This window comes from Pristis pectinata, chromosome 25, assembly GCF_009764475.1.
Source record: "Pristis pectinata isolate sPriPec2 chromosome 25, sPriPec2.1.pri, whole genome shotgun sequence".
Taxonomy (NCBI): Eukaryota; Metazoa; Chordata; class Chondrichthyes; order Rhinopristiformes; family Pristidae; genus Pristis; species Pristis pectinata.
In genome coordinates, this window is record NC_067429.1 from 25711935 (window position 1) to 25737230 (window position 25296).

Genomic DNA, 25296 nt, shown 5'->3' on the forward strand with positions numbered 1-25296 from the left:
CAGAGAAGAGGATGGACCCAGGGAGGAGAGTTTTCAAACAGGTGTTTTTCTGCCTCTTGTGGATTGCAGCTGGAGATGGCTGGTCCAATTTCACGTTTACATGATTGCCATTTGGTTTTTACTGCAGGTAAAATCAGTTTTGGATCATGTAGTGTTGAATAAAACTGCACCATACTCTGTAATTTCAAGGGCAATGACCTTGGAGGGAGTGCGTTGTGAATTTACCAGTAGGATACCATGGGTTCAGTTATAAGCAAGATTACACACACATCGGATGTAGTCTCTGGAATTTAGAAGGATGACATAATTTGTTGGAAGTTTATAAATTAATAAGGGAAATTGATAGGGTGGATGATGCGAAACTTGTTGGTTGGGGAAATCTAGGACCAGAAGGCAAAGTCTAAAGTTAGAACCACACCTTTTTAAGAGTGATGTTTAAAAACAAGGTGGGAGAAATTTGGATCTCTCTTCTGCAAATGACAGTTGATGCCAGTTGATGGTACAAGTCAGGTTCATAGAGTTTCAAATCAGTCAGCAGCAGCACAGGCTGAAAGGGATCGATACCCTCTCCCTGGTCCCTAGATGTGTAGAGGTGTGGGATAATTAGTGTGGATATATGGGGAAAAAAATATGTGCCTACATGCAGAAAGCGATCCAAGAGATGCACCATTAGATGAGATTCAGTCCAGCATAGAGCTGAAAAAATAAGGAGGCAGTGATTACATTACTGAGTCTAAATCTTCAGAGCCTGAATTGTGACTGTTGTACATGTATCAAAGCCATGGACTGTACAACTTATTGCTCCCTGTGCAACAGAACTATGCGAGTACCTTCAGCATGTGTAATGGTTCAGGAAGGTGGATCAGCAGCACTTTCTCGTCGACAATAAGGGATGAGTCATAAGTGCTGCCCATGTACCACCAATAAATAAACATAAATAAACCTAACCACAGGATGGATGTTGTTGTCCTTAAAAGTGTGCAGAGACCAGTAAAGCAACAAGATTCTAGGTTTGAGCAGGTCAGATGAAGGGATTAAAGAAGCAGAACTTTAATTTGGAAAGGGAAGATTTCCTATTGATCTAACTGAAGTTTTAAAATTGATAAACATTAACATGGCCTGGGAAAGTGTGTTATTTCTTCATTGTATTGACATCTATAAGCCACTTTCCATACCTGCAAGCATAAGCTGTTTATTTCTGATCTTCACCTTGAATTGCAGTGTTATGTACAAGTTGATATATCATGAAAAGGACCTAATTATGTACAGTGGAGGCTGGTAAGGAATAGAAGCCAGGCTTACATACAAGTCCACTGCTAGTCTAACAGCTCTGCCTCCATTGACTCAGTTGCAAAGAGAGGTTGAGGTGGGGTGTGACTACTGTTGTTCCTGTTTTATTTTGCTGGAAAAGAACCTTTGTTCTACGTCTTAAGATCCACTTACTTTATCATTTGTGTCTTCATTTCCATTTGAATGAGAATCAGGTGTATTATCACTGACATATGTTGTGAAATTCGTTGTTTTGTGGCAGCAGAACAGTGTAAGACAATAAAACTACTCTAAGTTACAAAAGTAAATAAATAGTGCAAAAGAGGAATAACGAGGTAGTGTTCATGGTTTCATGGACAGCTCAGAAGTCTGATGGCGGGGGGGGAAGAAGCTGTTCCTGAAATGTTGAGTGTGGGTCTTCAGGCTCCTGTACCTCCTCCCCGATGGTAGTAACATAAAGAGGGCAAGTCCTGGATGGTGAGGGTCCTTAATGATCCATGCTGCCTTCTTGAGACACTGCCTCTTGAAGGTGTCCCCAGTAGCAGAGAGGGTTGTGCCCGTGATGGAGCTGGCTGAGTCTACAAGCCTCTGCAGCCTCTTTCGATCCTGCACATTGGAGCCTCCATACCAGGCAGTGATGCAACCACTCAGAATGCTCTCCATTGTACATCTGTACAAATTTGCTACAATAAGAGATAAGATATCTTTATTAGTCAGATGTACATTGAAACACGCAGTGAAATGCACCTTTTGCGTAGAGTGTTCTGGGGGCAGCCGACAAGTGTCGCCATGCTTCCGACGCCAACGTAGCATGCCATTTGCAAGAGCCTGTGGTGACATACAAAATCTCCTCAAACTCCTAATGAAGTACAGCTACTGGTGTGCCTTCTTCATGATTGCATCAGTGTGTTGGGCCCAAGATAGATCCTCTGAGATGTTGATGCCCAGGAATTTGAAGCTACTCACCCTTTCCACCGCTGAACCCTCAATGAAGACTGGTGTGTTTTCTCCCGACTTCCGCTTTCTGAAGTCCACAATCAATTCCTTGGTCTTGCTGACACTGAGTGAGAGGCTGTTGTTGCAAAACCACTCACCCAGCCGATCTATCTCACTCCTGTACGCCGCCTCATCGCCATCTGAGATTCTGCCAACAACAGTGGTGTCTTCAGCGAATTTATAGATGGCATTTGAGCTGTGCCAAGCCACACAGTCTTGAGTGTAGAGAGGGTAGAGCAGTGGACTAAGCACGCATCCTTGAGGTGTGCCTGTGTTGATTGTCAGCGAGGAGGAGATGTTACGACTGATCCGCACTGACTGGTCTCCTGATAAGGAAGACATGGATCCAGTTGCAGAGGGAGGTGCAGAAGCCCAGGTTTTGAAGCTTGTTGATTACTACTGAAGGGATGATGGTGTCGAACGCTGAGCTGTAATCAATAAACAGCAGCCTTGCGGATATTTTGCTGTTGTCTAGGTGTTCCAAAGCTGAGTGGAGAGCCGGGGAGATTGCATTTGCTGTAGACCTGTTGTGGCAGTGGGCAAATTGCAGTGGGTCCAGGTCCTTGCTCAGGCAGGAGTTAATTCTAATTTGGATCCCTAATGAATGTGAATTTATTAAATAAAATATTGCAAGTACTGTAAATCTGAAATTTAAAATAAGTCAGAACCACTCAGCAAGTTGGGAGCATCTACAAAGAAAGAAATGGATTTAATATTTATGGTGATCTTTCACCAAATCTAGAAGGTTTTGGAAATCACAAGTTCTGAGGTTGGAATGAGTTAAAGTTGATGTGGGAGCAGGGGACCACATGAAGAAGCAATGAAAGGGAAGATTAGTGATAGAGTGGAGAGCAAGAGAGATTAAATGAAGGAAGGTTCAGGGGTTGTAAATCAGATGAAAGGTTCAGGGGAGGAATATATGGTTACAGCAGGAGAAAGTAAGGGTAAATGGATACCAGGGCTCACTACTATGGTGGGAAGACCTCAAGATGTGTGCTGTTCTGTCTCCTTTGTACTGATGGGTGTCCCCCTACAAGATCTGACCAAACACTGGAAGCCTTAAGAATCCTGCATGAAATGCGGTTGGGGAGGCTTTCTCACTTTGGGAATGGTTAGAACTTGTGGTCATCCATCTGGGGCACAAATGGACTCCTGTCTGCATGGGGAAGCCAGTGTAAGTGTCAGCTGCCTGATGGACTTTAAGGTGAGAAGTTAAAGAATATGTATGCTGCTGCCTTTAGATGTCTGCTGTAGTGGATTTGAGGCTGTCCGCCTTTAAGACAACTGAAGATAAGGCCTTTACTCTATTCAAAAGGGTTACATTTCACAGGTTGTGACTACTCATGTTGCCACTGTCACTGGTCACACTCCCGTAAGGGAGAATTTAGACCCTCATGCCATTGTGCTTTGATGTTCTTTCAGCTCAGCATTGTCATTTCAGCAATAAAGGAAAATTCTACCAAAGGCAAGGAGTCAAAGGTAAACCATACTAATTCCCATTCAGGATCCATCCCATTCTATTGCTGTCAACTGGACAACATGCTGATAGTGTTATAAAATAGAAAGCCCAGGGAAAATTAAAGCCTATTGATACATGGAATCCAAACTGGTTGGCAAAGGAACCAAGCTCACCTTATACCAGCATTGTATTCACGTGGCGCAACAGTTATGCTGTAGAATTATCAGAGCAATGTTTAGCAATTAGGGTGAAGGAAATTCCAGTGGTGGACAGCTTTTGAAATCATAAGCCCAAGGTCACCTGTTCTGCTTTTAATTCACCGTATCTAATGTATCCTAAAATATTATTTTCTAAAGGATACCTATTCAATTTACCTTTCAGTTAAACGATTCCAACTGCATTTGCTGTTTCTCTGGGCAGTCATCTTGGGTTAACCACTCATTCATTGAAATAATGGCCCAGGTGTTTCTGGAGTGGAATATGTCACTTACCGTGCTATCAGTTAAAATTCTGTGCAGATTCGGGGCAAGGGCATTGAAAATCAGTGAAAGCCGTGTCTGGTCATGTGCCTTGATCAATGAGATTTCAAGGTTGAGAGAATTAGAGGAGTTATTGAGGAGAAAGGTGAATTAAAGTCTCAAAGAGAAATGAGAAAGAGGAGATTTGAATAAGAGAGAGTAAAATTAAGAAAGAAAAGCATTAAAGATTTACTCTGATATTTAAAAATAAAGTCATTGAACAACTTATTACCTGAAGAAATGAGATTGTACAGTTTAAATTATATAACATTAGAGAAGGTAACTAGCATTATATTAAAGTGGCCTTTAATTCCCAGACTTGGCTTTCTGGGACACAGACTTGGATTTCCAGCATCTGCAACCTTTTGATTTTCATTAGCTTGCTGTAGTATGTTTAATGGGTAATTCCTGTGGAATCCGAGTTCTTTATTTAATGTGCAAGCTGAGGGCAAGATCTGAAGAGAAGAAGGTGGAGCATGAATCAATCCACAGCTTCCAGATAATCTCAGCTCTTGGGTGGCAGAGCTCGAAGAGTTGCTGCCTCTCGGTGCCAGAGACTCAAGTTCCATTTTGATTGTGCGGTGTTTGCACATTCTCCCTGTGACCACATGGGTTTCCCCTCAAGTTACTAAGATGTGTAGGCTGGTAGGTTAATTGGCTTCTGTAAATTGCCCCTGATGTGTAGGTGAGTGGCAGAATCTGGGAGGAGTCGATGAGAATGTGGGGAGAATAAAAAGATGGGATTAATGTCGGATTGGTGTAAATGGGGTGGTTGATGATCAGTGCGGATTGGGTGGGATGAAGTGGCTGTTTATATCCTGTATCTGTCTCTCTGACTCGGAGATTCTTGCCATATCAGTTAATCTCTAGAACTGGCTATCTGATTTACATATCAATAATGGTCTGTGTTGTTGGCACATCCTTAGTTTTGATCTCAATGTTTTTGCCATTGATTTTCAGGTAAAAATACTGGCGGATGAAGGGTTAATATATTTACTTGCAATTTCTTTAGGGTATTTTAGTAGACTACGTGTCTGAGTAGGCTAATGCCTTCTCTGACGAAGCTTAAGACAACTGGAAAAGCATTGTATACTGGTAGCCACATGCTTTGCATTTCATATGAACTGCTTATTACATTGGGCAGAGAAAATGCCAACATTTTGTATAGAATTTTACGGGGGGGTCGACAGGACAGAAATGGGCCATTTGATCTAACCATTCAAGAGTCTCCCCCAACCCTCTTCATCTTAGTCTTTCATCTCTTTGCCTTTGGGACTGACAGCATTAAGGAAATGTTTTTCCCATCAGAAAATAAATCCTCCAGCTTGTGACTGATTCAGTAGTTAGTCACTTTTACAATAATGGAATACAGCTGACCAGAGTGAAGCAAGAACTTGAAAATTTCTACTTTTCAGGAACCCAGGACGTGGCAAAGCAGCAATGAAGGTTTAATCAGTGCTGCAACATAGGAAAGCAGCAGCCAATTTGTACTTCACAAACTCCCATAAACAGCAATGACCAGGTGATCTATTTTGGTTCTGGTTCCAGAGTTATAGATGGCAGGTCAACAGGAAGCACTCTCCCATTCTCTTTCAAATAGTGCCTTGGTATGATGTATCCTGTTATCTCTATTCTCAACTGTTCCAACATCCTGACTGCCCCCTTTTCTACACAAGGTCATCTAAAACTCTGCTGCTGTGTCCAACTTGCATAGGTTTTGCTCACCCATCACATTCTGCTCTTTGACTCACTTTGGCTCAAATTACAACCTGAAGAGAGGAAGTCCTCTGTATCCTACTGTAGTTCCACAATCTTAGGAAATCATGGGCAAGGTCTCTGTTGCTAAAACTTTATTTGAGGTACTGATACATGGGGAGGAAATTCCAAGCATGGAACAAGCCGAAGTCTCAGTGGTTACTGGGTTGCATTGTGGGTCTTATCAGCAGACATGGGCAAGATGTCCTTATCTTATTAAAAGGTGTTTGGGCAGTTTCAGACATACGACAACTGGTCTTAAGGTCACACGGTGGCTGAGAATGTGCACTCGTATCAGAGGGAGTGCTGGAGGATTGAGAAAAGTCAAAGTTGTTGATCAGCAGTATCACTGGTGTTATATTTTAAGCCTTTCAAATTGTGGATCAGGGTGTTGACTATGCAGTGATGTAACTTCAGTTGTAACGGTTAGTTGATGTAAATTTACCAAGTCTATTTCTGTACCATTGCCATTCCCATATCTTTATGGGTCATTTTAACCAGTGGAGGAGCCACAGCTTATATCGCTGCTTATCTTTTCGTCTTTAAAGTTTTAAAATGTTTTTTAATACCTGACTGCTATGCTAATATCTGTTTGTGTGGCTAATTGTCAATTTTGACTTATGGTCTTTGGAGTGCTGTTTTAATGCTGAGTATGATGATGATCCACCCACCATTCCTGCTGGAATATGAAATTTCAGCAAATTATATTCTTGTATTTTGCACTATTTCCTTGTTGTCTAATGATTGGTCCTCAACCAGCCCCCAGGTCATCCATAATAACCATTCACTGAGTGCCACACTAAGCTCCCCATGCCTATTGGCAGAAAAGCCACTGATGTAATGGGGTAGTTATGCATTCCAGAAGTTGTGCAACAGTTGACAAATTCCTGTTCAAGGTTATGTGTCTTGTCCGAAAGAGGAAAGCAAATGATAAGAGTTTCCCTGAATTGCAGTTCCAGCAGAACTAACTCAAGTCATTGCTATTTGTTGCTCTGTGCATCATTGCCCCCATGTTCACGCCCATTATATGTCTGATTCTGACTCTGTAATTCAGACTAAGAGGTGTGCTGTGGTGTCTGAAGTAATAGTTTCATCTGGATTAGGTAAATCTGCAAACAATAAGTGTTCATTCCAAGAATACTTGAAACCGAAGGTACAGCTTCACTCTTTGCTTGACCTTTCCAATTTTCTACAAATGTCTTCCCATTTTAACACTTTAGGAATCCCCAGTAAATATGGAAAGACAAGAGATGTGGAAAGAGACACGGTGGTCTGGTTTTGATTATTCCCAAAGAAACCAAAATGATCTGTCTAGATGGTACGCAAGCAAAAGCTTTATGCTGTACATGTGACAATAGGAATCCAATTATAAAATTGTAAATTTAAAATTGGTAAATTTAGTTTATTATTGTCATACGTACCAAGGTACAGTGGAAAAACTTTGATTTGCATGCCATCCATACGGATCATTTCATTACAACAGTGCATTGAGGTAGTGCAAGGGAAAACAATAACAGAATGCAGAATATAGTGTTACAGTTACAGAGAAAGTGCAGTGCAGGCAGACAATAAGGTGCAAGGCCACAACGAGGTAGATTGTGAGGTCAAGAATTCATCTTATCATACTAGAGGACAGTTCAATAGTCTTATTTGAATGGTCCCCTAGTATGTTTTGATCCACTGAAGTGGTGCACATTCATTTGTGCTTTTCTTGCAAGGCATTACTGGATTGTGGAGGGAGTTGATATTCATTTGGATTTTGAGAGCATGGCAATAATGATTTGATGCAACTAATGGAATTGGAATTGGTTTATTATTGTCACTTGTACTGAGGTACAGTGGAAAAGTTTGTCTTGCATACGGTTCATACAGATCAATTCATTACACAGTGCATCGAGGTAAAACAATACAGAATGCAGAATATAGTGTTACAGTTACAGAGAAAGTGCGGTGCAGGTAGACAATAAGATGCAAGGTCATAATGAGATAGATTTTGAGGTCAAGAGTTCATCTTATCGTACTAGGGAACCATTCAATAGTCTTATAACAGCGAGATAGAAGCTGCCCTTGAGCCTGGTGGTACGTGCTTTCAGGCTTTTGTATCTTCTGCCTGATGGGAGAGGGAAGAAGAGAGAATGTCCCAGGTGGGTGCTTTACCAAGGCACTGAGAAGTATATGGAGGGGAGGCTGGTTTCTGTGATGTGCTGCTTTCTATGGTGCATCGATAATTCCTGTGGTGAGTGTCAAGGGGGATATGCCAAATTTCTTTAGCCTCCTGAGGAAGTAGAGGCACTGGTGAGCTTGGCCGTGGCATCTACGTGTTTGGACCAGGACAGGCTATTGGTGATGTTACTCCTAGGAACTCGAATCTCTCAACCCTCTCACCTCAGCACTAGTGATATAGACAGGAGCATGTTCATTGCCCCCTTTTCTGAAGTCAATGACCAGCTCTTTTGTTTTGCTGACATTGGGGGAAATGTTGTTGTCATGGCACCATGTCACTGAGCTCTCTATCTCCTTCCTGTACTATGACTCATTGTTAGAGATGACCATGGTGTCATCTGCAAACTTGTAGATGGTGTCAGAGCAGAACCTGGCCACGCAGTCATGAGTGTATAGGGAGTAGAGTAGGTGGCTGAGGACACAGCCTTGTGGGGCACCAGTGTTGTGAATAATCATGCCGGAGGTATTGCTGCCTATCCTCACTGATTGTGGTCTGTTGGTCAGGAAGTCAAGGATCCAGTTGCAGAGGGAGGTGTTGAGTTCCAGGTCTCGGAGTTTGGTGATGACTTTGCTTGGAACTATACTATTAAAGGTGGAGCTGTAGTCAATAAATGATAGTCTAACGTAGGTTTACTACCTTTTACTATCTTTACTATCCAGATGCTCCAGAAATGAACATAGGGCCAGGGAGATGGCGACCACCGTAGACCTGTTTTGACGTTAGGTGAATTGCAGTGGGTCGAGGTTTTCTGGGAGGCTGGAGTTAATGCGTGCCATGACCAGCCTCTTGAAACATTTCATGATGGTGGACGTCAGAGCCATTGGGTGGTAGTCATTAAGGCGTGTTACCTTGTTTTCCTATCCGGCCAGGTGCTTTCCATGGGTTCACTCTCCGGAAGACTGATCTTACGTCCTCAACAGTGACCATGGGTTCAGGTGCATTGGAGGCTGTTGGGGTGGGTGGTGACATACCAATCCCCTTCTGTTCAACACATGCATAGGATACGTTAAGCTCATCGGGAAGGGGTGCATTGTCGTCGGCGATCCTGCCCAACTTAGTTTTGTAGCCCGTTTATAGCATGTAAACCCTGCCACAACTGAAGGCTGTTCTGGGACTCTATTTTGGACTGATATTGTCTCTTGGCATCTCTGATAGCTTTACGGAGGTCGTATCTCGATTTATCTATTTATTTATTGTAATTGTCGGTGTCACTTGATTTGAATGCTGCGGTCCTAGACTTCCGGAGGGAGTGGATCTCCCAGTTCATCCATGGTTTCCAGTTTGGGAACACCCAGTCGTCCTTTTTGGTACGTAGTCCTTAACATGCTTGCTGATAAAGTCCGTGATGGTGGTGACATACTTATGTAGGCTGGCAGCTGAGTCTTTGAACATGGACCAGTCTGCCGACTCAAAGGAGTCATGTAGAAGCTCATCTATTTCCTCAGACCAGCACTATATGACTTTCTGTACTGGATCCTCCCGGTTCAGCTTTTATTTGTATGCAGGGAGGAGCACAGCCTGGTGGTCTGACTTACCAAAGTGAGGGCAGATGTCTTTGATGGTTGTTCAAGTTACTTTGTCATTCACCCATATGCTATAAAAACACATGGAGGAACGAAATGTTGTTTCCCCCAAACTCTCACAACAGAGGACAGACATAGAACAGAAGACATACAATAAACGCAAACAAAAAATTTGTGCAAGTACAAATTGTGCAAAAAACGGAATATACAGAATACAATTTAGTGTATAGTTAGTGCAAAACTGAGTGAGTTGAAGAAAATAAAAAACTCAGTGTGTTACACTCGTTGTATAAACACGTTCAGCAGCAGCCAAAGTTCTTTACGCCGTTGTGTAAACCAGGGCTTTTGACGCGGCATTTGTCTGAAACTGTCTCCAGGAACCTGACGGCCTGAGGGGAAAAAACTGTTGTACAGTCTAGTAGTTCTGGCCCAGATGCTCTAGTACTGCTTGCCAGACGGCAGTGGGACAAATAGGTCGTGGGAGGGATGAGAAGAGTCATCTATGATTCTGCAGACCTTGCGTGTGCATCATGTGTTGTAGATATCCAGGATGGAGGGAAGAGGTACTCCAATGATCTTTCCAGCTCTACTCTCAATTCTCTGCAAAGACTTACAATCAGAGATGTTACAGTTACCATACCAGGCAGAGATGCAGCTGGTCAGGACACTCTCAATGGTACCCCTGTAGAATGTGGTGAGGGTGGGGGAGGGCAGGTTTGCTCTCTTCAGCCGCCATAAAAAGTGGAGATGCTGCTGTGCCGCCTTGGTGAGAGAGGAGATGTTGGTTGACCAGGACAGGTAGTCTGTTATATGTATTCCCAAGAACTTGTAACAGCTGACTCTCTGTACAATGGTGCCATTGATGCACAGGGGCGAGTGCTCAGCCTGGGCCTTTCTAAAATCCACAATCATCTCCCTTGTTCTGTATAGCAATGGTCAAGGGTACTTGGGCCCCTGGTGGGACAGGAAACGTGCTGATGGTATTTTGGTAACACACTCTTGAAGTTGACCTGGTTGAAGTCGCCAACAGTGATGCAGAGGGCCTCAGGGTGTCCTGTTTCAAGGCTGTTGACCACAGAGTATAGCTTATCGAGTGCAGGCTTCACGTCCATCTGGGGTGGGATGCAGACTTCCATCAGGATAGCTGACGTGAACTCCCGTGGTGGGTAGTATGGGTGGCACTTCACTCTTAGCTATTCCAGGCTGGGTGAGCAGGAACTCGCCAGGACTATCACGTCCGAGCACCACGAGTTATTGATTAAGAAGCAGACCCCTCCACAAGGTAAAGAGGATTTGTGTCCTTGGGCCAACATTTGATGATATTAGTGGAGTCCATCCTGTCCATGCCAACCATTTAAGTACTATCTCATTGTTGATTATGAGATATTTCTGAGTACAAAGTGTTGTATTTACCAATATCATTCCACTTCAAAGTAGTTGTCAGATGTCACCCTTGCCTCATTTGGTTGCAGACATGCCTCTGATTTATCAGTCATAGGTTCAACTCCCACACTGATCTGTGTACGTGACGGTATGCAAGAGCTGGAATGGTAATCTCTTCACTGGAAGAGGAGAGGAACTCTCTTTTAACAACATTACTAAAGCACAACTGGCTATCTATCTCAGTTCAGTTTCAGAGACATTCCTGATTGCAAAGCAGTAATGTTTTTTGCCAGCAATGACATCTCCATTTAATTTCAATCAATGCGATAAAGCTTTTAAAAAGTCCTACATAAGTTCTGATTCTTGAACTAATTGAACATGATTAAATTTAAAACACTGAGATGACAAAAGATCTGCCTAGTGTTGTATCCACTTCCCCCTGCAGTGCAGCACAGGAGAAGTCTCAACATAAATAACCAGCTGCACTTGTGAAATGACTTTGACCAGTGAGTCCCCACCCAAGATTCGGGCAGTCAAAGTTGTCAGTATGATCAGCATCATTGAATGTTTGTGATCAGATTTGACTTTTTTTGACAATGATTTGACAGAAATAGTCAAAGTGTAGATATGGGAGCCTTTCCATTAAGCAGTGAAATGAAGAGGCCCGCTTTCCAGCTCTTAAAACATAAGAACATATGAAGCTAGGAGCAGGAGTTGGCTACATCAGCCCCTCGAGCCTGCCCTGCCGTTCAATATAATCACGGCTGGTCTGCCCAGGCCTCCACTCCACTTCTGTGCCTGTTCTCCAGAGCCCTCAACTCAAATCTTTCAAAAATTTACCTACTCCCTCTTTAAATGCCCCCAATGATCCAGTCTCCGCAGCACTCTGGGTTAGAGAATTCCAGAGATTCAACGCCCTCTGCGAGATGTAGCTCTTGCATATCTCAGCTTTAAGGGTCTGTCCCCTAAGTTTGTATCTATGTCCCCTTGTTCTAGATTCTCCTACTAGTGGCAATGTCTCGACATCTACCCTGTCAGCAAGCCCCACCCCCCCCCCCCCAAGGATCTTGTATGTTTTAATAAGACGACCCCTCACTCTTCCAAACTCCAAAGCTGCTTGTAGTATGAACCACTTTGCCTTTGCTTCCCTGCTAATCTGGGCTCAGGCAACATATGCCAAGACCCTCTGTTTCCATGTTCCTATTTACCTGGATGTAACAGTTTAAAAAAAAATGCAGATCACGCCCATTAAACAATTGCCATTCAGTCTCTTACTCTCAGTCTCGAACTAATAATGCAAGTATCGACCTTTTGGGAAATTTTCAGGGTAGTGGACCCGCTGCAGAACGGTGCCTATTGCACTGTGTGTTTGAAAGTTGCCCACGTTCACTGCTGACTAATCATTGCCAATCACAGGTCAGGGTGCAGTTTCTCAAAGCAATCTTCAGTTTGGTTGGCAGCGTTAATGTGGAAACTATCTCCTTCAAAGAAGCTATTCTAATTTTGAAGTGCTATTTTGTGACGTTTATTTTAACTACTAGTAAAATTGACAGTATTTGAACTTCAGTAGTTAGAGGGCTGGGGTAACATCTGTATTTTTTTAAAGAAAAGGGCAATTTACCCTTTTAATATGCTGTAACATTCCCCTGTGTACAGCCAGAAATGGACTGTTTTGCTCGTGAAGAACTTTGGGATCTCTTGAGGAGTGGAAGGGTGATATAAAAATGCAAGTTTGTTCTCTCTATTTCCCCACACAGACTTCAGTGAATCTCTTTCTCTTTTAAAGGTTTTCAATAAGAAATCTGAGGCAGTGTATCAGAACGTTGCACAGCTGAAGCAGGAGTTAGCAGAGGAACAATCAGTTCCCAGCACTGGCTTAACCAATCAGCAGGAAGAATGGGAAACACATACTGACCAAGCGAGTGGGCAGCCTTTCTACTACAACCCGGTGACTGGAGAGACGACCTGGGACTGTCCGTTCGATACCCCGGACAGCAGGGAGCAGCAAGCCCCACCTTCTCGCAGTTCCAGCATAAGCATTCCCTCGGCAGAATGGGAATCACACTTTGATGAAGTCAGTGGTCAACCCTACTACTATAATCCAGCAACTGGGGAGACCACGTGGGAGCTACCGGGACAAGAGGCAGAGACGATGGAGCGTGAGGATACTCTCCGAGACCAGAGGGTATGTTACTATGGCTGGCTGGAGGGGAAGCTTGCTGATTTGTGTCTTTTCTAAGAAATAGGAATTGGGATTTGGTTTCAAAGTCGGTGACATTTCCACCATTTGCCTGATATTCAATTCAGTGGATAGAATTCCTGTGGAGAGAACTACCCTCCACAGTGCAACTCCTAAATGTCTTTCTAATTGCAAAGCACTGTAACAAAATACTGGAAGTATTCATCGGGTCAGGCAACATCTGCGGGGAAAGAAACCGACTTAACATTTCAGGTCAAAGCTGCCTCATCAAGTTTGTTAATGTTTCAGCCTGATACTGTTTCTCTCTACACTGATGCTGCCTAACCTGCTGAATGTTTCCAGCAATTTCTGTTTATCTCTCAGATTTCCAGAACCTGGAGTTTTTTAATTTTAATTTTCAGTAAAGCACTAGGTGTGCCTGACCCTGAATAACTATTTGGGATTGGGGTAAGACAGATGCAAGGGTCTTGACATCACCAAGGTTGAAGAAAGGATGAATTAATTAAAGAAGCGCAGAAGCCTTTCCAGAAATAATCAAATCCCACCTGCCTCCCTGTAATAAACCAGCTCGAGGACCATCTTAGTTTTTGTCCATATATTCATCCAAAGGTCCGTTAAACTATTTTAAAACCATTGACCTTAATGGTCGCCCCTGCCATGGTTGCTGGAGTCCTCACCTCCATTACCTCCATTTCCCACATGTTTGCTCGCAGTCCCCTCTCCCACCCCCAACCAAACAGAGCAGCAACGCTTAGTCCTCGCCTTTCAACCCACCAGCCTCCGCATCATCTGTCAGCTCCAACGTGATCCCACCACAAGTCGTATCTTCCCCTCTTTCTGCTTTCCGCAGGGACCATTCTCTCTGTGATTCCCTGCTCTGCTCAGTCCTCCCCACGCACCACTCCCCATTCCCTGGTACTTTCCCCTGCAAATGTAGGAGGTTGAATACCTGTCCCTTCACCACCACCTCCCTCCCCACCACCCAGGGACCTAAGCAGAAATTCACCTGCACCCCTTCCAAGCTGGTCTCCTGCATTCAGTGCTCACATCAAGGCTTCCTCTACAAAGGAGTGCCTGTACTGTGTCTGCAACAGCCATCTTGAGCTTCCGGGTTGCATGTTATTTTAACTCTCCTTCCCACTGTCATACTGACCTGTCTGTCCTCAGCCTTCTCCATTGCTACGGATAGGCCAAGTGCAAATTAGAAGGGCAGCTTCTGGTATTCCACTTGGGAACCTCACAATCCAATGGTATGAATATTGATTTTCTAATTTCACTGAGGGAGAAGAACACCCCCCTCCCCCCCCCCCCCACCCAGTGTTCTTTTCCATACACACTCACCCTCCCCCCCCCCACACCCCCTGCCCTTTGTTCACCTTCCCCATCTCCTACACTCCTCCCTTGGCTGGTTGCATCTGCCCATCGTCCCCTCCCCATCTGGTTCCAACTATCACTACCAGCCTCTGTCCCAACCCTCCCTTGAATTGTGAAATACTGGTTATCTTTCCTCTTCCCGTTCAGTCCTCATGCTGGGTCTTGACCTGAAACTTCAACGCGCACCTTCTGCCTCCACAGATGCTGCTTGACCCATTGAGTTCTTCCAGCGTTTTGTTTTTGTTACAGATTCCCGCATCTGCAGTCTCATTTGCTTTGATCTTGGAGGTCCAACTGCTCATCCACTCCCCACGTATTATAATCATTTGAATGAAAAAAAACAAGCTGCCTTAATCTTCTAACCTACTGAATCAAGTCACTTTCATTTAGGTATTTTGCCATACATTTTTGGATTTGCTTTATGGGTCGACTGCTTCATAATTTTGCAGAGTTTTTGCTCCCTTTTACATGGGGGAGAGGGGCTGGTGGGTGATAGTGTGTTGGACCTGGACTTGGGAGGAATGAGGCACTGAGGAAAGGACCATTGGATCAGAGATTGGAGAAGGGTTGGTGCCCAGGGGGGCTGGAAAAGGGAAGGGATGGTGCCCAGGACCAGTGAGGAAAAACATGATTCAGCTGGGCTCTAACAGGAGGGGTTGTTGGAGGAGGAGGAGGTGCAATCAGCCAGAGCGATATTGGCAGAATTTGGAGATCAGGGAGGTTGGGAGTGAACACAGCTAGACAGATCATACTGGAGCAGACATGGCCCACTACTTGGAGTCACCAACCACAGATCCCACAAGCCTTCACTAATTCACTGGCCCTCCACATGCTTAAATATGGGGGAGACAACCAAATGGGGACTAGGCTTCAGGCAGCACTGATTGGAGGTCCGAATGTGAACCATCCCTGGTGGAAGACAAATGGAGCTTCACCTTTAGTCAAAAGTATCATTTAAATGTCTCTGATATTAAAAGAGAACTTTTAAAATTCAAGTAAATATAAACATTATTAACTTTTTTTGTGAACTGGGCATCACTGACAAGCCCATCCTTGAGCTGAGTGACCAGCTGGGCCATTTCAGCGGGGGTTTGGAGTCGCATCCACATCAGATTAGGTAAGGTTGGCAGATTCTCTCCCCAAAGGTAGGTGGACCTTTCCAACAAACTGGTGGTTTTACTAATGACTAGTTCTGTTTCTTAAATTCCTGACTATTAGCTGAACTTAAATAACCAAAGTCTTTGATTATTAGCCTAGACTTTTGGATTACCTTAACCATTGATGCAGGGTCTCTGACATATCGACCATCCCCTTGCCACCCAGATGCTGCTAACATCCAGTGTGTTCTTCCAGTAGTTTATTTTTTGCTCCAGATTCCAGCATCAGTGGTCTCTAGCATCTCCATTACCTTAATTACTGCTCTACCACCATATTCAGCAGATAACACACAAGCACACACATATTTTAAAATAATTAAAAACATTAAAGCTGAAAAATCTTTTAAAAATCATTCACTTTGCTTCCTAAGCGAGGAAGACTATCAAAGCTTGCAGTGTGCCCTTGACCAGCTCGGAAAATGGGCTGAAAGGTGACGGATAGAATTTAATGCGGACAAGTGTGAGGTGTTGCACTTTGGGAGGTCAAACCAGGGTAAGATTTGCACAGTGAATGGTAGTGAGGTGTGCGGTAGAACAAGAGGACCTGGGAATACAGATCCGTAATTCCTTGTAAGTGGCGTCACAGGTAGATAGGGTCGTAAAGAGAGCTTTTGGCACATAAGCCTTCATAAATCAGGGCACTGAGTACAGGGGTTGGGATGTTATGTTGAAGTTGTACAAGACGTTGGTGAGACCGATTTTAGAGTATTGTGTGCAGTTCTGGTCACCTACCTACAGGAAAGTTATCAATAAGCTTTAAAGAGAGCAGAGAAAATTTACAAGGTTGTTGCTGGGACTTGAGGACCTGAGTTATAGGGAAAGGTTGAATAAGTTAGGACTTTATTCCCTGGAGCACAGGAAAATAAGGGCAGATCTTATAGAGGTATACAAAATTATGAGGGGTATCGATAGAGTGAATGTATGTAGGCTTCTTCCCCTCAGATTGGGTGAGACTGGAACTAGAGGACCTAGGTTTAGGGTGAAAGGTGAAATATTTAAGGGGGATCTGAGAGGAAACTTCTTCACTCAGAGGGTGGTGCGAGTGTGGAACGAGCTGACAGCAGAAGTGGTAGATGTGAGTTCAATTGTAACACTTAAGAGAAATTTGGATAGGTACATGGATGGGAGGGGTTTGGAGGGATATGGTCCAGGTGCAGGTAGATGCGACTAGGCAGAAGATCAGGTCGGCATGGACTAGATGGGCCGAAGGGCCTGTTTCTGTGCTGTAGTACTCTATGACTCCAAATCTGATTCCCTTGAACCCCATTGGAATCGATGAGCTCCCAGATACTATGTCTGGATCGGAATGCTAATTTCTCCAATGTGATGCTGCGAAATCCCAGCAAAATAGGGCTCTAACGTTGGATTCCCCCACCCAACCCTGAATCAGTTGGCCAGTCATAGAATTGGAGAGTAATACAACTCCTCCATGCTGACCAAGATGCCCATCTAAGCAGGCCATATTTGCCTGTGTTTGGCCCATATCCCTCTAAACCTTTCCTATCCATGTAACTGTCTAAATGTCTTTTAAATATTGTTATTGTACCTGCCTCAACCACTTCTTCAGGCAGCTCGTTCCATATATACACAACCCTCTGTGTGAAGAAGTTATCCCTTGGGTCCCTTTTAAATCTCTCACCTTAAACCGACGCCCTCTAGTTTTTGACTCCCTTTCCCTTCAGGTAAAGATAGTGTACATTCCACTTTATACACCTCTATAAGGTCACCCCTCAGTCTCCTACGCTCCAGGGAATAAAGTCTCACCTGCCCAATCTCCCCCAGTCCTGGTTTGGTGCTGCATCTTGGCAAATCCGGGACTGGCCTTGGTTTCAGTGGCTCGGTGCTGGTGGTTCCGGTCACAGCCAGCAGGATTTGGCTCCAAAAAGAGTTCTTAAAGCCAGAGAGTGTGATCCCTGCGCTCCACTGCTATGGATCAGGAAGGCTGAGCCCTTTAGATAATGCAGAAGCCTGCCTCCTGTCCCTGCTTAACTTGTGATTCTGCATGAATACAGGTTTTGAGGGGCGCACTTTCCTCGAGTGGTTTTTAAAAAAAATTAATATATAGGAGGGTAGATTTTTTTTACTGAATATGGAAAGGAAACCCTGATTGAGGAAAGAAAAATATTCAGGAAAAGAACGAAAATAAAACTCGCATCATACATCTGGTTAAACCGTACATTTTCTTCACCACGTGCTATCAACAGGATGCAGCAAAGCCACTTGCCAAGAAATTTTCAGCTGTGCCTCTCGCGCCATAGACCCCAATCTCGAAGGTCGGGTGTAGCAGTTGGCTAGGCGCACAGCTGCAGATTATCTGCACATTCTCTTCCCATTCTCGTCCCTGACTTGGAAATTATCTGCTGGTTATTCGCTGTCACTGCATCAACATTCCGGCACTGCTGTCAGTGCTGTGGGAGTACCTTCGCCATGGACTAGAGTGGTTCAAGGAAGTGACTGACTTACTGCCACTTCCTCAAGAGATAGGTAATGAGTGTTGGCCTCGCTGGTGGCTCCTGTGTACCAATGCTTCATTTTAAAAAAAAATAATGACAGGATAACAAATGGTATACACAGCATGCCCAGGGTGGAACTTGTGGTTCTGTTATCACGTCTGATTGTCAGAAAGCCACCAACTGAATGGTTGCATCTTCAGTTATCATTGCATAACAGGTAATTTCAGGGACACAGGTCTTGTAATCAATACAGGGTGGAAAAAAAACACAAGCTGGTTGTTCTTTGTCTGCATTTGCCACATTAAGCATACACATGAGCTACTCCGATTAAAATTAGTTCTGATCTATCATCCTAAATACAGACAGGTCACAAAATGACATCCTTTTATGAAGGGACAAAGAACTCTGGACAATACTTGCTTTGGGACCAATTAATTGCAAATATCCATTAATAGTTCTAGTTGGTCGCATTTGGCAGATGTAAAAGATAGTTTAGTCTCACATAATGTGCACCTTCTCCTCAAGAATTCCAGAAGATTGACCTTCATCTTCCCTAAAGCAGTGCCAAATGAAAAATAAATGAAAATCAAAATAAAAAGTTGCAGATGCTGGAAATCTGGGAAGAAATACAGAAATACTCAGTGGGTCAGGCAGCTGCTATGGAAAGAAAAATAGATAATGTTTCGGGTTAACGAGACTCTCAAATCTGGTAAAAAGAGAAAACCAGTTGGTTTTAAATAATGTCATTTTCAGCATGTACCCATTCTAAAAATGCAATGAATAAGTAATAAACATTCACACTCCACCTCTGTGCCTGAGCCACAGATGATGAACAAAAGTTACATTTTCAGCTCTCCTCATACCAGAGGACTTCATGTGTTAACAAGTGCTGCATTGGATCACCTTAGTCATGGCACTGGTTGTCATGTTGCATTGTATCGAGCTACATTACGGTATGCAGATAAGGTGTTCGGAGTAATATGTAACAGCTTTCCTTGCCCTAATTGTGAGCAGGTTGTCTGTGATGCCTCCCTGATCAAATAGCAAAGTGAGGCTTGGTAGGTGCTCCAAGGTGAAGAATACCAATGTAGGTAATGCAGTACCACCAGGATATTTGATGTGGGTGGCTGTCGGTATCTGTGCAAGAATATTCCCAGCAAAGAGGGACTGCTTTCAGGAGAGATGAACATAAACTGTGCTTTTCACTAAACTTTCATAGATCAACATAAACTGGATTAAAGCAAACATGGCTCTGTAGGCTCGTAACCCACAGCTTCTGGAACCATCGCTCCGTGTAACACATTTGATCAACTCGCCCTAAACTTACTCCTGCAACTGTCAATCCCATGACTAATCAGACGTGAATTCTTCCCTGTTTTGGTTTTGGTTTAGTGAATACTCAATTCTTATGCTCATTTCAGCCTCCCACTCCAGAAAAAGATTACCCAGAATTTATTGAGGAGAGTCCTCCTGCATACCAGGGTCATCGGCGGCAGCCCTCGAACTGGTCACAGGAGGAATACAGTGAGCCACAGTCGCCAGTGGATACACCTATATACCAGTCGGTTGATCCAACTCCCCCGGGCTGGTCCCTTGGGTTGGATCAAGAAGGGCAGATGCTTTATACAAGTGAAGTTACCCAAGAAAAAGTAAGAAGCATGTTAATGTCTTTGTGCAGTGTTAGAATGAAGTGTAATGTTTGAAATTTGTAATTTTGCATTCTGAAGGCAAAACCCTTTATATTTTTGATGTAATGACATTGAAATAACTACGTTGAAATGGTGTTGTAACATAATGCAATTGCATACTTATCTCCTGCTTTCATTAATAATCTGTTTAAATTATGGTGCAATGTATCTGCTAAAATAGTGAAGAGAGAAATTTGATTGTGTTGTGTTGGTTTAATATTGAGAATTAAAATTGTCATCTAGTATAAATAGCCATTAACTTTACATCATTTGTTGATTGCCCATATTTATCTCAAACTTTTGTTGACCAGTTGTGAGGTTGCCTAGTCTCCGTTGAAGAATTTATGTGTCGACTTTTCAGGTAGCCCAGTGTAGATAATTCCTCTAAATCTTCTGTAATGGAGTCTGTGGAAGATTCTTGCAAAACAGTTTTTAATTATGGAGTTTGAAATATAAATCATGCAAATTCATGGTCCCTAAAGGCAGTGCTGGTGGCTGGTGATTTTGATCTGTAGTGCACATTTGTAGCATTTATCCTTCTCTTATTGGGCCACTAATGAAGAATGAGGAAAGATTGCCATTTTAACAGTTAATAAAGGTCAAAGTCCACTTCATTGTCAACAAACACTAAAAATATTACATGCACCAATTAATGGACATAGAATTTAAGAAAGTGGAGCAGGAATAGTCTGCTGTGCCATACAATTAGCTCATGGTTAGTCCAATCTTGACTTCAGCTCTCCTTTCTACTTGTTTCCTGGCACAGTTGACTCCCCTAGGTCCAAAACTGGTCCATTTCACTACTGAATTATTTCTCCTCCAGTTTTCTGGGATAGAGTATTCCAAATATTCACAACCCTCTGAGAGAAGAACTTCCTCCTCATCTCCATATTAAATAAACTCCTTCTATTCTGAAGCTGTATCCTTGTTCTCGACATTCCCCCCATGCAGGGAAACATTCTATCAGCATTTACCCTGCCAAACCACCTCTGTATCTTGTGTGTTTTTATAATACCCACTGTCTGCTTCTAAACTCCAATGGGTCTGGGCCCAATCTGCTCAAGCTTTGCTCTCATACCAGAAATCAACCTTGTGAACCTTCTTTCAACAGCCCCTAAAGCTAATGTATCTAATGTATCCGTAAGCAGATCCAAACAGTATACAGGAGTACTGTAGGTGTGGGGTGGTCTCACAGGTGTGATCTCTCCACTGCTGGGGAATTGAGGGTTATGGGGAAGAGGCCCTATAGTGCCAAGTTTTCCTACTTTTCTGCAACATCCACTCTTGCAATAAGGACAACAGTCCATTTGCCTTTCTAATTACTTGCTGTGTCTGAATGTGAACTTCCTGTGCTTCACATGTGGGGGATTTCTGTCTCCTATCAGAACCAAAGGGTAGCTTGGTGCTGCCATTGAATGACATAAGTGTAGCTGCATTGCTGCCACATTGTTTTTCCCTGGTCTTTTCAGCAAAGAACAATTCCTGGGAGTAGTTCAGTGACCTTGTTCACTTTTCTGCATCTATCCAAAATCTTGGACTTTGTGCCTTAAATGTTATAATTTCCTCAAACATTAATTCTTTTATAGGAATTTCAACCTTTTGTACAATGAAAGTGATATAGTGTGATCTCGATTTGTATTTTGTTCCGCATAGTGGATCAGGCACGTGGACAGCAATGGGAAGTTTTATTATTATAATCCAGATGAAGACAAATCAGAATGGGAACTTCCACAGGTAAGGAATGGTTGTAACTACTGGAAATTGAAACATAAAGGAACCTTGATTGATAACTGTCAGTCATCGAGTACCCATTTCATGGCCACTTATTGCTTGAATGTTGGACCTAACTACATCTGTATCCATGCATAAAGTCAGCATAAAATTAACTTTGTAAAGATTTTAATGGAATTGGGCCTGTTCCAATGGAAGACCAGCCCAGGAAATTGGGTGGGATATTTCCAGATGCAGGTATCATTTCCTCAACATTGATAGAACCATCACGTACGCAGACAATGTGTATGACGCTCATTTCTTAATTAACTGGTACAATACCCTACAATGTGTTTTGCATTCACTGCCCAACAAGGAACAAACCTTGCACTAAGTTGCCAGGTTGGTCTGTGTTCTGCTTGTACAGCAGGTTAGTTTGTGGCAGGCTGAGCGCCTGAAGCAACATTCCCCTGTAGAGACCTCAGCTCTGCTGCTGCCTGCACCATGAAAATGTTGCAGTGGAGCCACTGGGAGCACAGGAATCAATGCCTGGCAGATCATGGGGGAAGGGGTGTGGCCAGACCAAGTGAAGACGTGTGCCTTTCCATTCAGTCAAAAACTGGAGTGAATTGCTCTTGTTTTTAGGTGTAAATAAGGATGAAAACTTGTTCTATGTGCATTTTTATGGGATTACACTCATTTTTGATGCACTAAAACCAGATTACCAAGTAAGTGGTCGTAAAATAGGAACTCACTATGACTGCAAATGGACAAATGGCTGCCATGGATACAAGTAAAAACACAGGGATGAGGATGTGAAAGAACACGTCTGTTCTAGGCTTTAAGGCTGATACATTTCCCATTAATCCAAGGGGCAATGGTGCTGCAGCTCTGACCTCTGCCTGAAGTTGTCATCAGGAATCATGCATTTCAGTGAGCCAACTATGGGTAAAATAGCCCAACAAGTATTTTAAAATGTGTTGTCGTCAATGTATTGACTTGCAGCGAGTCACCTCTCCTGTAGGTTAGAGTTAATGGCAATATTTGTTTAGTGCACCAGCAATGAGTGAAATCCAATTTCTAGTCAAGTTTGCGTCTGTAACTGTAAGATTTCTTAGAAGAAATGAGCTGAAGTACAATGTCAATGCATTGTTTGTAACTCCAGTGAGCAGTAGGGCTTGGGAGATGACGGGAGTTAAGCACTTAAAGGGTGATGGCTTGTTGGAAACTCTACAAGCATGTTATACTGCTTGTGGGAAGCCCCCTTGAGAGAGGCAGTTTATCAACTTAGTGCAACCCTTGCACATTAAGGGCAGTATTAACTGGGGTTTGTGACTTAATTTTATCTGCATCTGTCTCTTGAGCTTATGGAACTTGGCAGTGAAATCAAGGTGCAGCGGTAACGAATGGGGACTGGCGACTTAACAAAAGTCTGTTGGAGAAACATTGGTTCCTTGAGTAAACGTGACAAATGTTCTATGGAAAAATTGGAGATAAATTTACAGCCACTGGAGAGAAGTTTCTAAACTTTGCTGCTTGGTTGCCAAACTCTGTAGGTGACTATCTTCACATGCATAAAAAACAAGATACTGTGGATACTCGGCAGTATCTGTGGAGAATGCCTTGGGTTAATGAACTGTCATCAGAGCTGGAAAAGTGAGGATGCAAGCAAGCTTTAAGTTGCAGGGTTGGAGAACACGGCGGGTGTTTGTTGTAGGATGGAAACCAAGGTTGTCCTGGTGATGCAATTGCTTTTCATGCCATCTAAGAGAGGGAACTGATCTGCCTGGAGGAGAGTAAAAAGAAGCAGATGAGAGAGAAAGAGAATGTGCTGGGACCAGGATGCAGCACACAGACCAGTTGCCATAAATAGTGGTGGGGTGCATTTTACAGCTCGTTGTAGCATGGTTACTTTGTCACAGAGCACAGAAGCTTGGTCCTTCAGCCATCGAATCCATGTGATCATCAAGCACCCATTTACATAAAAAAAACCTTTTGATCTCCTCGGATTTCCATCAACTCCCCCCAGGTTCTACCTATCACCTTCCCACCGGGGGCAACTTACAGTGGCTAGCTAACCTACCAACCTGTGCACCTTTTGGGATGTGGGAGGAAACCCACATGGTCACAGGGAGGACATACAAATTCCACACCGACAGCAGTGGAGGTTCAAGGTTGAACCCGAGCTGCTGGTCCTGTGAGGCAGTGGCTCTACTAGCTGCACCATTGTGCTGTGTCCACATATGCTGGGCCCTGCATACACCGCTGTAGTTTGGGATTGGCAAGAGAACAACAGTGAACGTCAGAGGGAGCCTCAGCAGTGCCATTAGGCTGCTCCTCAAACTCTTGCAGTTGCACAGGAGGGAAGGATACAACATAGTGGGTAGCACATAAAAGGCATCGGAAATGCTGTATGGACAGAGAAGGTTCACCTATGTGCCTGAACCCCAGTGACTCAAGAGGATCAGAGTCTTGTGTCAGGTGATGGCAGACATTTGCAGCATATTGAAGTCAGGCCTGATGCTTGTTGGATCTGTTGGCCACACTTTACCAGTTCACGTCAAAATCACTCATCTCCTCAGACTTGGGATCACTCTGGGGTTCTGCCTGGAGATGTCTTCCAGGGTTTCCCAATTGCCATTGCATGTGTATATAAGGAAGGTGACTGATGACTTGTTTGCCAGGATGGCCTGTAAGAATAGCCAGGCACATGGTAGTTGCCATGGTTGAATTCCTCTGGGTGCATGGTATCATCAACTGCATGCATATTGAAATCATGGTACCCCAACCTGCTCAGTGTTCCTCACCTGCTTTCAGTCCATAAATGTGCAACCGATTTGCAACCACAGGGTGCCTCAATCTCTTGGTCTTGCTGAACTGAACCCTTCCTGATCTGTTTTCAGATTGGGTATGATTAGCTACTGGTAGTTTGGAGGTGAGTGATACCCCATTAATGAAAGATCAATGTCTTTGATTGTATCACACCCAGGATCGTTGATCAAGTCTTTCACGTGCCCTGGACAAATGTGGAAGTGCCCTGCAATGCACGCCTGTGGTGGCCGTCAAAGTTGGTGTGTTGTGCTGTATACAGAGCTGGATCTGCAGAAGGCTCACGCGTTGTCCTTGGACAATGAGTGGATAATGAGGGAGTACTGGAGGAGGAAGCTGATATTGGCAATACAAGACGAGTGGTACGATTGCTAGTTGGGAGGCACTCATGACCATGAACTTCTCTTTACGCTCCATGAACTTATTGAGGAAGGACCAGAACATTGCACAAAGATGTTGAAGGCCACTGGTGGCCTGACATGGATCTGTGGCATTGCAGGGACAGGAGGTGATCTCCACCCCTGCAGGATGAGTTGGTTTGAGGACCGATGGCCTGAGTAGACTTGCAAAGAACTGATTGAAACAGTAGGAGTAATTTGCACATCAGGATGTAGACGTATGCACCATTGTGTTCACTTGTTCACAATTAACGTGCAGCACTGAAGCCCTGTGCAAAGGATCATACTGCTACTCATTTCCTCAGTTATCTTCAGTCACACCAGCAGGAAAGTGATTTTTCCCATGCCCAATACCGCACA

General features: G+C 43.7%; 1 protein-coding gene across 3 annotated transcripts in view; it reads left to right on the forward strand.

The window, feature by feature from the left end:
- The window catches only part of LOC127583043 (rho GTPase-activating protein 27-like), a 185022-nt gene that overhangs the window by 130035 nt on the left and 29691 nt on the right, over positions 1-25296 (forward strand). For all 3 annotated transcript variants that reach the window (XM_052038756.1, XM_052038757.1, XM_052038758.1), the window contains 3 exons: positions 12914-13312; positions 19733-19960; positions 21653-21733. In XM_052038756.1, the coding sequence (XP_051894716.1) occupies positions 12914-13312; positions 19733-19960; positions 21653-21733 (708 nt within the window). The remainder of the gene's footprint in view (positions 1-12913; positions 13313-19732; positions 19961-21652; positions 21734-25296) is intronic.